At 37.5% G+C, this 13175-nt stretch overlaps 1 protein-coding gene across 2 annotated transcripts in view; it reads right to left on the bottom strand.

Moving 5' to 3' along the window:
- Nucleotides 1-264: 264 nt before the first annotated feature.
- Nucleotides 265-13175, bottom strand: part of WAPL (WAPL cohesin release factor) — a 74329-nt gene continuing 61418 nt past the window's right edge. For both annotated transcript variants that reach the window (XM_065670829.1, XM_065670828.1), the window contains 10 exons: nt 12702-12813; nt 11355-11452; nt 9685-9761; nt 8255-8430; nt 7831-7946; nt 7037-7198; nt 5599-5806; nt 4318-4406; nt 3152-3247; nt 265-2770 (listed from right to left, as the gene is read on the bottom strand). In XM_065670829.1, coding sequence (XP_065526901.1) covers nt 2705-2770; nt 3152-3247; nt 4318-4406; nt 5599-5806; nt 7037-7198; nt 7831-7946; nt 8255-8430; nt 9685-9761; nt 11355-11452; nt 12702-12813 — 1200 coding nt within the window. In that variant the 3' untranslated portion in view covers nt 265-2704. The remainder of the gene's footprint in view (nt 2771-3151; nt 3248-4317; nt 4407-5598; nt 5807-7036; nt 7199-7830; nt 7947-8254; nt 8431-9684; nt 9762-11354; nt 11453-12701; nt 12814-13175) is intronic.

Genomic DNA, 13175 nt, shown 5'->3' with positions numbered 1-13175 from the left:
GCAACTTATGTGGAGAACTCCAGATCACATCAAGAGATTTGAGAGCATCACCTCCAGGAAATTTCAAGGCTTAGTTGGCTTGGACTCACCGCAGCCTCAGGTCCAGGCACTGAATTTTCTCGTCCCAACACACCAGTGAAGAACAGAGCAGTACCTTCCAGACACTCCTCTCTCCTTTTCTTCCCTTTTAACAATTTACCTGACACTGCCTTCTTTCTGTAATTACTCAGAGGAGTGTTTTATTGCATGTTAAAAGACAAGATATGTATTGAAAGTAGCAATTTTATTTGAGTTAAAATTATTTACAAAAACCCAAAGACATACTTCATGAAACTGGTACAAACTATTTTTCCTGCCGTTGGCTTTTGCTCCAAAGATCACAGCTGAGAAATACTGTATAAAATAAAAATAGGATTGGATTCAGAAAAGTACTCTACTGTTCTAATTTCCAATTGAGAGTATTTACACAAATATTTACAATGGAAAAAAAGTTACTTTAAAACTTTAATTTGCAAGTTGGCCTCAAGTACCCTTTAATGCAGAGTTATTTGAGGGTCTAACACACAAAAAGCACTGCAGTTCACAGGGTGATTTCTCCCCCCACCCTCAAAAAAAGAAATAGTCTGCATTTGTCAGTGCTTGACAATTAGTTACATTGAAAAAAAACTGTTAAACACTGAGGTAAATCAAATCCCAAACCATTACCAGTGTAACAAAGAAAGGTAGTTGGCCCTGCTTTCCCCCATCAGCACATATGCATTGTATTTTCTCTCGCCTTCCCTCCACAGAAAACCACATAATCAATTTGAAATCCCATTATAAGTGACAATATTCAAAAGCTGAAAACTAAATGGGCAAAATATTCAATCATTTCCTTCTGATGCAGATCGTTTACATGCAGTTCCTCTCTCAATACAGATTTATTTATCTTAAAGAAAGGGGAATACAACCTCAAACACTTTTCTAAGTTACACTGGTACACTCAGTTTTAGAAGGTGATGAGAGAAAACGCAAAAAAGTATGACCAACATAGGATTTTTGCCGCTAATCAGTTACTTCCTTACAGAATTCCCAACAATCTGCATTATCAAAAATAGGAAGACATAGAAGGCAGCCACTGTATGTAAAAAATTTACAGCTGGCACTGATACAAAAGCACAAGTTCTTAACTTTATACATGGAGATAACACAAGATCTAAAAGCAGGTTAGATTTCCTGTTATTTCCCCCTCATTATACATAGAACTAATATTTTTATGGCTTCAAGTTTCACAAATTTAATGGAATAACATGATGTAACTACCTGTACAGGTACTTAAAAATGTCGATGAAGCAGATCTCACAACAGTCTGCAAATATTCAAGACCACCTTAATAAAAATAATTACCAATTCTGTTGGTCTGAATAATGAGTGCAAGAAAAAAAAATGGTTTTAAAAAAATGCATGTATTTTCTGGGATTCTTTGTTCCACTTCAGTCTTCAAACACAATGCTTTGCTGTGAACTAGACCTCAGACTGAACAAAATCTTAGCTATATCAGCAATTTAAGGCTTTATGTTGTATGCATTTCAACTCTGTCATACTTCAGAAGAATGAAATAGAAAGATTATGTCAGCTAGGAACATTAATCCCCTTCGGTGTTTTAGCTTCTGTAAAATTCGTCCCCCTAAAGCATCCGAATTCTTTGTACTGAGCATTACAAAATACACCTTGAATGCTTCCTTAAAACAAAACAGCATTTCCAAGCTTTTGCTTATTAGAAGTGTGAGCTACCCTGGGATTTAATATCTTAAAAAGTGAAAAAAAAAAAAAAAAAAAAAAAAAAGAAACACACCCCCCCCAAAACCAAACGACTTCCCCCCCCTCCTTTTTTTAAACAGGGCACAACTTCTTACAGTTACTCTTTCTTTCGTGGATAACATACCCTCAAATGGCTTTGCGTGTTTATGGGTTCACATGCTTCTCAGAACTACAAAGTGTTACGGTCTACCAGTTTACAGTACATGGGCCGTGATAGTTTTAGAACTGAGAAATAGTTCAACAACCTAACTTCAATCAAAACAGTATAAAAAATAAACTATCCAATCCTCGCCTCTTTGGATTCCAACAAATTTTAAATATAGACAGTAGTTAAAATCACAAAAGTATTTAAAAATTTATATTTTTATGATTTTGGAATAATCTAGTAATAAAAAAAGCAAGAGCAAATTAAACTCAAATAGGAGAGGTGCTGCTGTCCAGAACTTCTTTATTAGAACATTTGTTTGATACCTCAGTAGCTAAGCTGCCTTTGCACCTGGCTGGCACGAAACAGTGGCTCAACAGTAAACAGCAGTTGCACTATCAGCAGCAAGTTTTTCCCCCTTGAAACTTGTCACGAACAAAGCAAGAAAAAATAAAGATAGGGAGGGTAAACCCTGCCAAAAAATATTTAAATACTGCACTGCATCATAAACAGCACGGGTTCTTTATTTACTTTCCTCAGAACCTTTTCCCCTCATTTTTGATAGTTGCAGATTGATGTAGTAACTGTCTTTTAGAAAATGCTGAATGCATGGTTAAGAGACCAGGTAGCCTTAAAAATCCGAACACGAATAACACAGATGAATGCTCTTGGTATATCCTTCAAGGACTTCTTTCATGACTTCTTCTTTTGTCTAAGGGTAGCTCCAGCATTAGAGTGCCTGCAGCGGAAGTTAAGTATCTAGCAGTGTTCCAAGTATTCAATCACCCTAGAGATAGATTTCTGGCCTGTTGTTCCAACAGCACACTGGAAAATGTAACAGAAAACAGAAGTAACAAGCAAGCATTTGTAAAACCTCTTCAAAATATCTGAAAGCTATGCTCATTTCAGAATTTCAGTACACAGAATTACGTATCAGTAAGAGCTATTCAGTTCAGGCACAGGATTCAGAAACATTTTCCTGGCCAGTGACAAATAACTGGAATGAAAGTAGCTCCATTGCATTTACTACCAAAATAGTGATAAACAACTGGGTTTTCAGTATTTAAAGAACAGAAAAATTATCCTGTGCTCTTCTAAGGACATAAATGGGAAAATGTTAAATGGTTCTAAAATGTATGGACTATTTATGGAAAACACAATTACAAAAATATCTACATACACCAATTTAAAATATATATTACTTACAGTAAGGTTCATAAAACTGAGAAATTTTTTGAGCATTTCAGTCATTATTGAGAAGTCCCCTTCAGGTAAGTACTCCCTCACAGTAGTCACATTGATCTATGAAATAAAACAATCTATTGTAATTTGGGAGGTATTTTTCTGACACAGAACTATGTTACTCTGCATATGAGATACAATAAGACAAGTAGATTCATGGCATTATTAAGATAGCTTTTGCTGTCATCACTGTGTTTTAATTCTGTCAAGCAATATTCATATTTCTGTTTCCAGGAAACAGTAACTGCTAAAAGTTTGCCTTCCCCCCCCTCCCCTTCCCTTCCAGTTCAGTACCACCACCAGAATTCCCCAGGGCCTATGAGACTGTCATGAACTACAAATCTCACCAGATCACTCTCCTGACATGGAGAGAATCTCCCTTTGTAACTGTTAAGACTTGAACTAGATGATGTTAACATCCTTTCCAACCCTAACTATTCTATTATTCTATGATTACTGAATTTATTGTCAGTATCATCCCAAACACCGAAACTGTACGGAAGCTGGTCAGTCAAAAGGTACAGAATAGCGTGTTAAAAGACATTACAGCCATCATGGTAAATTTAGATAAGCCTGAAGGCAGGGCTCAAGCTCATTTTCATTTCAGCATGTATTTAGCAGGAGAGTATATGAATTTCTCAGCTATTAGAGTTCTATATCCTTCAGTTTTAACTTCAGCTGTCTATTAGCCAGTTCCAACCTGAGACAGTCATCTTCAACTAACGTGGACATACACAATTTCATGTAATTTCAATGGAGGAAAAAATAAACTGACAGAAAAAGAATAAACAAGTTTGACATTACCTTCCTTACTGAAACTACTGAAAAAAAAAGCAAGCTTTTATAATTATAGAACAGGCAAGCCAGTTTTTCTTTGCCTTTCTGAAGTTAAGTACATGTGCTGGCTAACAGCGAAGGGCAGAGGGGCAGAAGAGGTTAAATATTCAGTTCCAACAGTTTTTTTCCGTTCAGAAAATTGGCTTTGGACAAACTCCTCACACAACTATATACATCAAGGTACTAGCTCACATGGAAGCCTAATTCAATAAACCCATTTCAGTACTGCAAATGATTATTTCAGTAAAAGTTCTACTGGACTTTAAGAACAAGTTATTGACTTATTCCCTTACTGGACTCTCTTGGCAGAGACAGCCTAGAAGCAATGCCGTGTAGGAGGCCACAATGCAGTCTTCCATGTGCTTCCCAGCATGCTGAAGAGCTGTAAAGAGAGACAACTGAGTGTATTGTATTCTCTAAGCAGCTGGTATCTTTTACTGCTTCAAATACAATCTTTCATTATCACTTCTCAGAAATCTTTTTTCTCAAACAAAATGAGCTTTTGGACTAAGACTTCAGAGGCAAGAATCAGGCAAACTCTGTACTTACTAACTCAGCAGCACGTTCTTGAACTGAAAACCGGTGTTCACTCACTTTCAACACATTACATCGTACAATGTTTTCTTAATTGTGATTTTAATGTGCAAACTGTATGTTTAACACACCACAGTATGAATGTAAATGTTTTATGTGGTACTATAAGCCAGTAACACTTCCACCAAAAGAAGTCCATTGTACTGAGGATAACAGATATAGTACTTCTTGCTAATGACTCAGCACTTTTGGGCAAACTACAAATAGCTACAGACACCAGTTCATGGAGCTACAAAAAGGAGGAAGGATATAAAGCAAGGTTGGAGAAAGTAATACACCACACCTACTAATAGAAATTCAAAATACTATTAGAAGTAATACACTGCAGTTACTATTAGAAGATTAAACAGGGAGGCCTGAAGTTTCAGACCTGATATATTTTCCAGAGACAAGCTACTTGACTTAATGATACTCAAATTCCTGGAACAAACTACCAAAGATGCCGCACATCAAGGCATTACACAGGTACCTGAGATACCACCAAGGGAGCGAGATATCAAGACACAAAAAAAAAACAAAACAGGGACAGAAGCATCATACATGCAAACAGGAAGAGGAGGAAAAGAACCCCTAAAAGCATGAAACAAGAACAGGTCATGATACCCTGAAAACCAAAATTAAGGCAGGCAACTTTCAAGGAATGTTTCAGGAGAATATGATAAAGGCCAAAAAGCCATCCATTCCAGAATATTTCTTGCACAGAATGTCCCTAAAAAACCAAACCAAAACCAACCAAACTTTAAGAAGGAACTGACAGAAGGAAGGTACTAGTAAGAAAAAGTAGCATAGTTTCTTCCACTTCTCATGCTTCAGCTCTGAACTGCTCCTATTCATGACCTGTAAGTTTCACCCGGGGGATAGGCTGAGGAAACCTTGGCCCAAGAGACTGCATGTAGATAGGAAGCAGAGAACAAGGTGGGAATTCATGCAGTATCAGAGTTCTTTGCCTCTTCTGAGCTCATCACAACCAGACAACGCACCTTTATTAAGATCAAGTTCTTCATCATCTTCTTCCTTCTTAACTTTCTCTTCAGTGCTGTCTGGCTTTTCTGTGGAGACCCACTGTATCTCTCCACTTGTCTCTTGCCATTCCCCACTCTTATCATGCTGAGCAGTAGGAGCTTCTTTAATCAATTCGTCTGTCTGGCTCTCAGCCAGCTGAGCCGCCCTCTCACACTCAAGAAATAGCTAAGGGGGAAAATTTCAGGACAATTTCCATTATAAATTAAACCCTAAACACACTGACTTAATACTTCAAAGTTAATTTCCCCATCACAATTCACCCCTTAATACAGTAGTCCTTCAATACTTTTCTTAACAACAGCCTTTTCTTCTTCAAAGGAAAACATCATTTATCCCTACACAAAGGCTGTGCTCTACAGAAAAGGCCTCTCTCCCACCCCAGTGTTGAACCAGTTGGCAGGCTCCTCTTGGGCATCATAAAATGTTTCATCTTTGTCTTTAAGACACAGCTTGAAGACTAAAGGTTGCCACATTTTCTTGCCCATTTTTGTTCTCTATCAATCCTCCTTTTTCTCCATGCTAGCATCCCTACTGCTCTCTCGGTTTTTCCTCTCATAGATAACAACACAAAAATTTGAAAGCGTAATATAAAATGACTCATCAAGGATGTGACCAAACCAGCAATCTCATATTGTGCACTTGTATCTTGTGAATTACTATCAAAGCCATATAATTACCAGCTTTAAACATTGCTTTGCTGAGCTGTACAAATTAAGATATCAAATACTTTTATTGTTGATTTTTTTTGGTCTGCTGCTGGCCAGTTACTTCACATAGTTAAATAGCATTCATAAAGTTATCTCAACTGAAATAAAAAGGCTGAAATTGCAGTTATTTTATTTGGGTTTGCATGGTGCAAACTCATTAACCAAAATTGTTAAAAAAAGAAATCCATCACCAAGTTAGTCAAGAAAACATTTAAGAATGCCGTTTCACACACAGAACCAGTGTATCCATAGCTTATTGCTCTTATAAAGCATGATACTTCTTTATTTATTTTTTAACTTAAAGTTGCAGAGTCCCCCAAAGATAGTATTGAAAAAAATAATCTGTGGAAACAAAGCACAACAATGGTAGTTTACAATTTTAACAAAAGGAACCCATTTAGGAACGAGTTAACTAGAAATAAACTGCATAGGAACAAGACAGCTTTATGGAGCACGAGAACAGCATTTAGATGCTGTAATAATGATTCCACTGTCTTCTACCAGAAAAGCTGTTTCTGTAATGTACAGTCCTGAAAAAGTGCACAGCACCCACTATGCTGTATTACTCATAATACTAAACAGCAAGACAATTCTGACAAATCTTCACTGCTGAATTCTTTTTCCCTTCCCCCTTGAGATTGTGATAATGAGAAATGGTTAACTATAACCACAAAAACACATTTCTTACCTGCACTAAAGCCTGAACAGCATCAATCTGCCCAGTTATCTTTAGGCTATCATCTCCTCCTCCCGTACAGAATGAGTCAAAAGAACATGATGTTTCCATATTGACAAGACAGTGCCTATTCCGAGCACTGTATTCTACTAGATTGATCAACAGACCCAATCCCTGCAAGAATTGGAGAGGATTACACACATTAAAAATAGCTAAAAACATCTATCCAGATAAATGTCTTCTTTCAGCCATATCTTTCTGAAGCTACATAACCCAGACCTACACAAAATAGTTTGATAAACAGAGGGAATAGGATTTAAAGAAATGAGGCAAAACTGAGATCCCTGTATACGAGAACAGTGAAAATATTTTTGAAGATGAACTTTGATTTATAGATTAGGGACTCAGGTGTCCAACCTTCATCTTGTATTCTTAAAAGACCCTTCACATTCACAATTTCACTACTGCTATTTAGGCTACACAGACCCACTTCAGATAAGCTGAGGTAAATTTGACAAAGCCTCTCTCTCAAACAGTAACAGCCACAGTATTTCTGAGCTGCAAAAACATTGAAAATTAGGCAGTTCTCAGATTTATTAGTTAAATCTTTGTTCATCTAGCACAGGGAAAATTGTTAGAACTCACCACCAAATCTTTACAGAAACCTTCTTTAAGTGCCTCACTAAGCGTACATATATGGTTAATGAAAACTGTAGAGGCCGCTCCTTAATTTGGAACCAGAGTAGTTAAATGCACCAGAAGGCAGCAAATCATTTTCTGTTAATGTAACAAAACCAACAGCTTACCAGCACCCGAATATCAAATCTCTGTTCTTGAGGTAGGAACTTTGGAACCTGAAGCACACAATTCATAGCTGTGCCGATCAGACCATCTTGTTCACCCGTTTTTGTACTACCCCATTCTGTAAAAAAAGAGTTTAAAGGCTCAATTTTGAAAATACTCCTTTTCATAACTGGAAGCAGATTGATAAAAACCTGGCCCTAGAGGTAAATGGGACTCTCTAAGCCAGAGCTCGCATCTTAATACTTTTAATGACTCATCCTATTTGCAAAGACAAATTACTGATTAGGCAAGCATCTACCCTACATAACTGCTTTATTGCACTGCACATGGAAAGACCATAGTGAGTATAAGAAAGGGGTTTACATTAATGGTTTATTTGATGCTTTAACTCCAAATATGCACATTATTTTTCTTTCTTTGTTTTACCGTTATCATTTGTCAGGTTGAGCAAGACACCAATGATGGCCCTCATACAGTCTTCCACTGCTTTACCCACATGGTTAGTTACATTCTGGTGAGGCAGAGGCTTATTGTCTGGTAAACAGATACTGTCTTCAGCACGATTATATCGCTGGATTAATTCCTCACAATGCTGCAGTGCTCTGCAGGGAGAAGATGCAGAACAAAATTACCTCCACAACACACAGGACATTACACCTTTAGATTCATTTCACCAGGGGAAAAAGACAAAAATCAAATACAGAGCTTATGCAGAATGTTTCTGATGCTCAGATGCCCTGTCCGTGGGGAGAGATAAAGAACTTACCGCCTATAAAGTCTTTTATGAGCTCAACTGAAATTGTGAAAACAAAAATCAGGAGAGCTTTGTGGCTTAGAGCTTTATCAGCCTGAGATTAAGAAAAGTTATTTTTTTCTTTCCAACTCCACTGCATGGCCTTAGAAAAGATCTCCTCCCCCCTACACACCCAGCCTCTCATATCATCTGACACCAGTGCACAACATTATTCTGACAGGGTTATCTCAATGTTCTCTTGTTCTGTCCTCAGACCTATTGCCATTCTGCAAGAAATAAACGTCACGTGACTTCCTAGCAGTAAAACCTTAATCTCAAACAGTAATGGACCACAGGCATGATTCTACTGCATGACATCAGTTTGATGTCAAACTGAAAACACTGCTTTTAATTACAAACAAGACTAAAAATGTCAAAAATACATACTGGTCTAAGTAACAGTAAACTGGGGATTTTTGGTGTGGGGTTTTGCTTGTGGGTTTTTGGGTGTATTTATTTATTTAAAGAAATACTCCAAATATGTAACATACAACCAGGACATTATGTTTCCAATGAAGCCTGCAGAGTCAGCTTTTCAACTTAATTTGTTCTCTTACAAAGAGCCGTACAAATGGGATACAATCTCTGCCAGTAAACTGAGACCTCATCCAAGTTGATAAATGGGTTAGAGGTGGGTTTGTAGAGGCATCTTTGCCAGGGAGAATACCCAAGAACAAAATTTCACCATTTCTGGTTACACTGTCATTTCTGTTACACTCCATTTCAAGAAATACTTAAGCATAATGAAAACACAATAAATAAGCATAGCTTGTCAACTGCCCTCTTCTGTGTTCATATTAACTTGGTACAGAAGGAGCTGAATCTACAGTTTGCAGCTTCTACATAACCACCAATAGCAGCACTACATACTGGTAGCATTCAGGCAGTTACCCATACCCTCATCTAAATTAGTTTTAGCATTACTTAATGAAAAGCAACAGTGGAAATTGTTTCCCCCTCCTCCCCTACAATCTTATGGTATAACAATTATGTTCTGCTTCCCCCCCCCCCCCCCCCATCACGTGCAGCGCCTCTGCAAAACTGCCTTTTTGTTACAACTTACTTAGCTGAGGATACTATGAGTTGCGAGTCTTTGTATGCTATCAGATAGCTCTGATTCTCTGGATTATGCACAGTTACCTAAAAAGAGGAAAAAGTAATATCAGAAATATAAAAAAAAGCATTCCCTTCCACTACCACCGCACTTTAATCAGTTCTATATTTCTTGCTTATTATCCAGTGTAAAAACTTTGCCTTATTTTCCAGTATGTCCTTACAGTTTTTATCTTGTCACACAAAACTGCGCTGAAACCATCTTCCCTGATGCAGTAAGTATAGACACCATGTGGCAGAATGTTCTGCCAAAGAACCACCCTGAATCTATATCCTGGGACTACAATGTCCTAAGTGTGTGTGTCTAAATATATATATGTGTGTGTGTGTATATATATATATAAAAAACACAACACTGAATACAATTATATATGTAATGTTATTTTAGGACTTGGCATGAACTTCACTTCTGAGAGCTTATTACACATCCAACCATAAAAATCAAGTTTTTCCTTGATTCCCTTGACTGAAATTCAGAATCAACTTCCAGAAACAGTAGAAGTTCTTCTCTTAAATTTGCGTGATTTGGTGTGTCGATTTCTGCCATCTCTTCCAAGTTCCTAAGGATCTTACTATATCACAAACCACCCAAGTTCAAATTTGAATATCCTACCACTGAACAATGCTGTTCTACCTACTGTTGCCTGGCAGTTCCATCTATCAAATAGAAAAGCAGAAATCAGATGTGAAGATTTTCCTCTCGCTGTTCTGAAGGCAGGCAGAGTTAGGTGCCATTCATTTTTAAGTAGGCACTTCTGAATTAGGAGTTCAGCAATTGTCCATACTCCTTAGCTTTTTGGTTACTTTTACACTATCTTTGAGTCTGTCCTTCTGTTTTAGTGAAGGAAACAAGTTACCACTGTAGCTATTTGCCCTTTAATTTGGGTTTAAGGTGTTCACCGAGATTCATCGACCTGTACTCTGAACCTGAACATCACTTTCTGATGCATAGAGATGTACTGTTTAAACATCACAGCACTCTCCTGCTTGCTTACCATATAACAATGCAAAAAGAAAAACACTAGTAACAAACATGAAACTCAGCAAAACAAGGCATGGTAGAGAAGCATATGCTTAACATTCCTGTCAATTAAGCACTACAAAAGGGCCATGTATTCTAGTTCTGAACAAAGTTGTCATAAAAAACATTTACTGTCTCAATATACATGCTCAACTGACTACAGGACTAGTGTGACTTTCAGGGCAGTTTTCTCTTTCAGCACTTAGCCAGCTGATCTGCAAAAGAAGCAATTCTTAAAATATACATTGATTTATTGCTGCTAAGAAAATACTGCTTCCATAATGATCCAAGCGTCAAACTCATGCCTTGAAAACAAGCATCTATAAACAGCAGCTTTCTGAAGGAAGAGAAAACATCATGTTACATGGTTATTCTTATAAAAAATAAACTTGCAATGTTGTACATACATACAGAAGGGTAAAAGAAATTTTCAGGCAAACACTCCAGGAACACTGAGCAACAAAGTCAGTATCTTCTATAAAAAAATAACCAACATCATAGGATTGTTATGCAACTGTGTATTGGAAGAATGTAACACTGAAAAGATCTGCTTCAGAAAAAGAGGTTTTCAGGCATGCAATCCACCTGCTCATACTCACACTTTCCAAGACCCGTAAACATCTTTCTGCACCCCATAACGAAGCGACCAATTTCTCTTCATTTTCGTCGCTGCTCAGGTGATCCACACATTCTTTAACTAAACAACAAAAGAGTTGTTTTCCACTATCAATAAGAGATCTTCAAACACAAAGCATACAAACTACCTACCTACTCAGAGAGTTGCTCTCAACCTTGTTTTGCACTTTTCAAGACTCTACCGTAAGGAAACAATCAAAGACATGACCAGCATTCCAAAGTCTTTAATTTCTCCAAGTAAATAAAACCTAACAGAACACTTACAAGGGGTAATGGGTTCAAACTTCAACAGGGGAAGTTCAAGTGAGATATAAGGAAGAAGTTCTTTACTGTGAGGGTGGTGAGGAAATGGAATGGATTGCCCAAAGAAATGGTAAATGCTCCATCCCTGGCAGTGTTCAAGGCCAGGTTGGACAGAGCCTTGGACAACATGGCCTAGTGTGAGGTGTCCCTGCCCATGGCAGGGTGTTGGAACTGGATGATCTTGAGGTCCTTTCCAACCCAAACCATTCTATGATGCTAATTTTGACTTGTACAAGTTCATGGTTGTTGCTGTGAATTACCTATCTGTATATTTTATGTTCTGACAGTGAAGAGACTGTGTAGCACAAAACTATGTTCTTTAACTGTAATGCAGTGTTTTGTAGAAGAGAAAAACAATACAGCAAGGACACTCTCCCCACACTTTAGATACGTGAAACCGTGTGCAAGTTGAATGCTTTCGTCTCTTCAATGCTTCCTCTGCCTGTCCCTCTGCTTGTTTAAGATGAAGCTTTGCTCAACTTAAGAATTCATTTTAGAAATGTCCTTTTTCCTATCTGTGAGAGGCTATCCAAAAAACCTAACCAAGACATAACTTCATAAAAATATGGAAACAAAACCCCACGATTTCTTCTTAACTTCTGGGAGAGTTGGTTTTAAGGCAAAAATTAAAAATAAAAAAATCAGGCCTGAAAATAATACTAGAAGACTGTAAAGGAGATTTTTACTCTAATAAGTGTGCTGTATTAGTGTGCTGTACAGAGATATGCAATACACTAGTATGTACCCTAAGCTTAAACCACACATTATATGCAACACTATACACATTCGGTTTAACCTTAAACCTACTTTCAATCCCACATGCAACTGATTAAAGTCACTAATTAATTTGCCAGTGACCTGATATCAAATAATGTACTTTAGTTTTTAACACTGCTGAGAAAAATACATTTCTATTTTTAACCACAGAAAACGAATATTTAAAGTAGCAGACATCTTAGTAAGATTCACTGATTTTCTGTGCTGCCAAAGCAGCAGCTCCAATATACCTTTATCTACAATATGATCAAGACCACCGAGAAGTCGCAGTTCTTCTTTAAACCAGTCCCCAGCTCGTTTCGAGGTGAGAGACAGTAACGTCTCCATTGCCAAATGCCCGGTCTGAAAGAATTAGGTTCCAGAATTAGTGATATCATCATAAGCAGATGTAGCCAATGTATCAAATCATACAAACACACGTCACATAAAAACCATGAAAAGGAAGCTACAGGTTCTGAGTAGAACAACCACCAGAGGGAGCAAGAACGGATGAAAAAATACACGTATCACAGTATCACAGAAGTTACTTGGTACACATAAAAAGGTACTTTGCCTTTTCAACTTTCTCTTGATTTTATTACTAGCTTAGAAACCCTAAGCAGACTCCTTCCATCCACTTCTCCTGTTATCACAAGAAACAAGTGGAGGAAGGAAATGGACAAATCAGGCAGGAAAAATACACAAGAAAAGCCACAGTGAACACT

The sequence above is a fragment of the Lathamus discolor genome, chromosome 3 (genome assembly GCF_037157495.1).
Source record: "Lathamus discolor isolate bLatDis1 chromosome 3, bLatDis1.hap1, whole genome shotgun sequence".
NCBI lineage: Eukaryota > Metazoa > Chordata > Aves > Psittaciformes > Psittacidae > Lathamus > Lathamus discolor.
This window is presented reverse-complemented; position numbering and strand designations above follow the sequence as displayed.